Source organism: Acanthisitta chloris, unplaced genomic scaffold (assembly GCF_000695815.1).
Source record: "Acanthisitta chloris isolate BGI_N310 unplaced genomic scaffold, ASM69581v1 scaffold7533, whole genome shotgun sequence".
Lineage (NCBI taxonomy): Eukaryota > Metazoa > Chordata > Aves > Passeriformes > Acanthisittidae > Acanthisitta > Acanthisitta chloris.
Genome location: NW_008665403.1, coordinates 1 through 2,688, shown reverse-complemented (window position 1 = coordinate 2,688; position 2,688 = coordinate 1). Strand labels below are relative to the sequence as shown.

Genomic DNA, 2,688 nt, shown 5'->3' with positions numbered 1-2,688 from the left:
CAGCAGGAGAATTCTGACCAGCACAGAAAGCAAATCTATCTGATTGGGGAGTGTTCAGACTTCTTAGGCTAGGGAAGAAATTGCTTTAAGTTTGGATTTCTCCAGGGTGGTTCTGTTTTTTTTGTTGTTCTGAGTTTTTTAAACAAGAAAGTGATTATTATTAAGATAAAAGTATCAAGTGTCACAGTATTTTCATTCTTTCATGTATTTGATAGTATTCAAATGAACTGTCATTGTTTTGATTACTATACAAATCTGTCGCTGTCTTTGCATTTGCAGTGAGACCTGTGGAGGCAAGCAAGCTTATAGCTTGTATTTCTTATTTTGGACAATTCCTTTAAAAAAAAAAAAAAAAAGAAAAAGCTTTAGCTAGGTTCTGATCATGCTTTATGTGGTTTAAAAATATAATGCAGTGGTAATAAGATGCATATTGTAGAAAATGTAAAGAGCATTCTCATGAATTAACTTAAAGCATTTTTCACATCCTGAAGAACTGGAAATAAAAAAATATGTTCAAAGATGGTACAGCCAAGACCAAGAAACTACCAAGGTGAAATTGAAACTTCTGTATAGGACACCTTGTTAAGAAATTATAATAGTTGGTAAGGACTTAATTTTCTTACTTTCTTTTTCATAGATGTATACTTAAAGCTCCCCTCAGTGTGGGTTGCAAAAGAGAATTTGCGACACTGAAGACACTAATAATTTCATAGACAACCTGACTAGATTGTCTGTGAAAAAGGTTGCAGAAGCCAGTGAAATGCTGGACTTAGCTCTCTCATTGTACATTTGGACCAACATAAAAATTGCATGGCTGCAGGCCGTGTCTGCCTGTTACAGCTGCAGACAGGCTGATGCTGAATGGGAAAGAATAGGAGCTGAGGTGGTGGGTTTTTTTGCTCTCTCCAGTGCTGTAGAATCTCACTCTGTAGTTACAGAAAGCATAGTAATACCTGGGCAAAGTTTGAGGCATTGACAGATGGTCAGATTTGGTTGAGTTGCTGCTTTTTTTTTCAGACACTTCCATCTCTTCATGGTATTAACCAAAGAGCTTTGTCTAGAATCTTGAGCTGACTGTTCTGTGACTAGTGCCAAAGAGAGAGCCTTTGGCTGCACTGAGAGATGGGGTATTAACAACTGTGTGTTTCTTGTGCATGAAATTCCTATGTGGGCAACACCTCACACCTAAAGCATTCAAGATTTATCCAGTCGCTGGAGGCTTCTTGAGGGGGGTTATGGCCTGACAGATGTTTGCAAAGGGAGAATTACATTTCAATATAGTCAGTATTCATTTTCAAAAAGTGAAACTTTGACTTTCCATTTTCTTCACTTTCAGGGCATGTAAGCTGTTGGTTTTTCTCCTCTAGATATTCTTTTAAGTATTTTTTTATTGTTATTCAAAAAGGGTTCTATTGGATCTTTCATCCTTAAAAATATATTATCAAAGTAGCTTCTAAATTTGGCTGGGAATTTTTTGAAGTCTGAAAAATGTCTTCTCTCTTATCTTTCTTGTCTGCTAAACATATTAAGTCTTGGCTGAATCAAGTTTAAATATATCAGCAGCTGCATAAGTTAACATGTTTCCAGTTAAAGTGAAGAAAAATACATTTGTGTCATTTTAAAGGAATACTGGAGGGGGAAAAAAACCTAATAAACTTACTGCAAGACTCGTTTGTCTTTTCTCTGCATGATAAAATAAGGCTTTGCTTTTAGGGAAGCCCAGATACTTCTACTCTTATTGTGTAAAGTCACAAAATCAACAAAGATGAGATTTTCATAGCCCTCTTAACTACTGTCTTATTTAATTTTTCACCACTAACTTTCATACTTTCCATAGAGTAAAGATCACCTATCAGGAGGTGCTGGAGTCTGTGCGTGTTTCTGGTGCAGGTAGCAGCGATGATGCTCTGCTGTGCTTTGCTCCCTACGACTTGTTCTTTGCTCAGCTCTCGATTGGTTGGAGAAATGGAGGACCAAGGGTAACCTGGTAATATGGGTACCGGGATTATATCGGTGGTCCCTGTGATCCAGAAAGAGCTCTCTAATTAACATGATTGTAAATATTACCCCACTGGATATAAGATGGCTACTTCATTGTCTCTCTCTGTTAAAATCAATAAAAGCTGCATTACCACTCTTAAAGAGAGGAGAATTTCATTTCATATACATAAAAAGACCTTGTCTCCCAATGGAGACTGCTATGGTAGGTAGGAGAGTAGGCTGCTTGACAATCCCTGTTTCTAAGAAGGCAGACAAATGCCCAGTCTTGTGTCTAACCAGCAGAGAGTACTTAAATTTGCCTTTATTGGATTGTCTTCATATATCCAATTTACTAGCATATACTTAAATTTTACCTGGTCTTCATAGTATCCTGGAGCCTTGAATGTAGTCATGATTGATGTGCATATTTGTATGCAGGAAAAATAACCCAAACCTTTATAAATCTTAAAGTAAATCTATAATGTTGCTGCAACATTAAGACAGAAAAATCTAATAAAATAAACGAAGTAAATTCCAAGTTAGGGCTTCTTTCACAACATTAATTAGTCCATATGGGACACTATGTAGCCTATAACCCAGAATAAATATCAGATGGATACAGTAAGGAAAACAACAATAAACCACATATACGTGAAGTATGCCAGAGCTGCTGGAGAAGATGTAATTTTAGAGCTTACTTCCCACCAC

At 36.6% G+C, this 2,688-nt stretch overlaps 1 protein-coding gene across 1 annotated transcript in view; it reads left to right on the top strand.

Moving 5' to 3' along the window:
* The window catches only part of SIPA1L1 (signal-induced proliferation-associated 1 like 1), a gene marked incomplete at its 3' end in the record, with an annotated part of 40,562 nt that extends 38,583 nt beyond the window's left edge, over positions 1-1,979 (top strand). The window contains exon 10 of the mRNA XM_009071740.1: positions 1,838-1,979. Coding sequence (XP_009069988.1) covers positions 1,838-1,979 — 142 coding nt within the window. The remainder of the gene's footprint in view (positions 1-1,837) is intronic.
* Between the last annotated feature and the right edge of the window lie 709 nt (positions 1,980-2,688).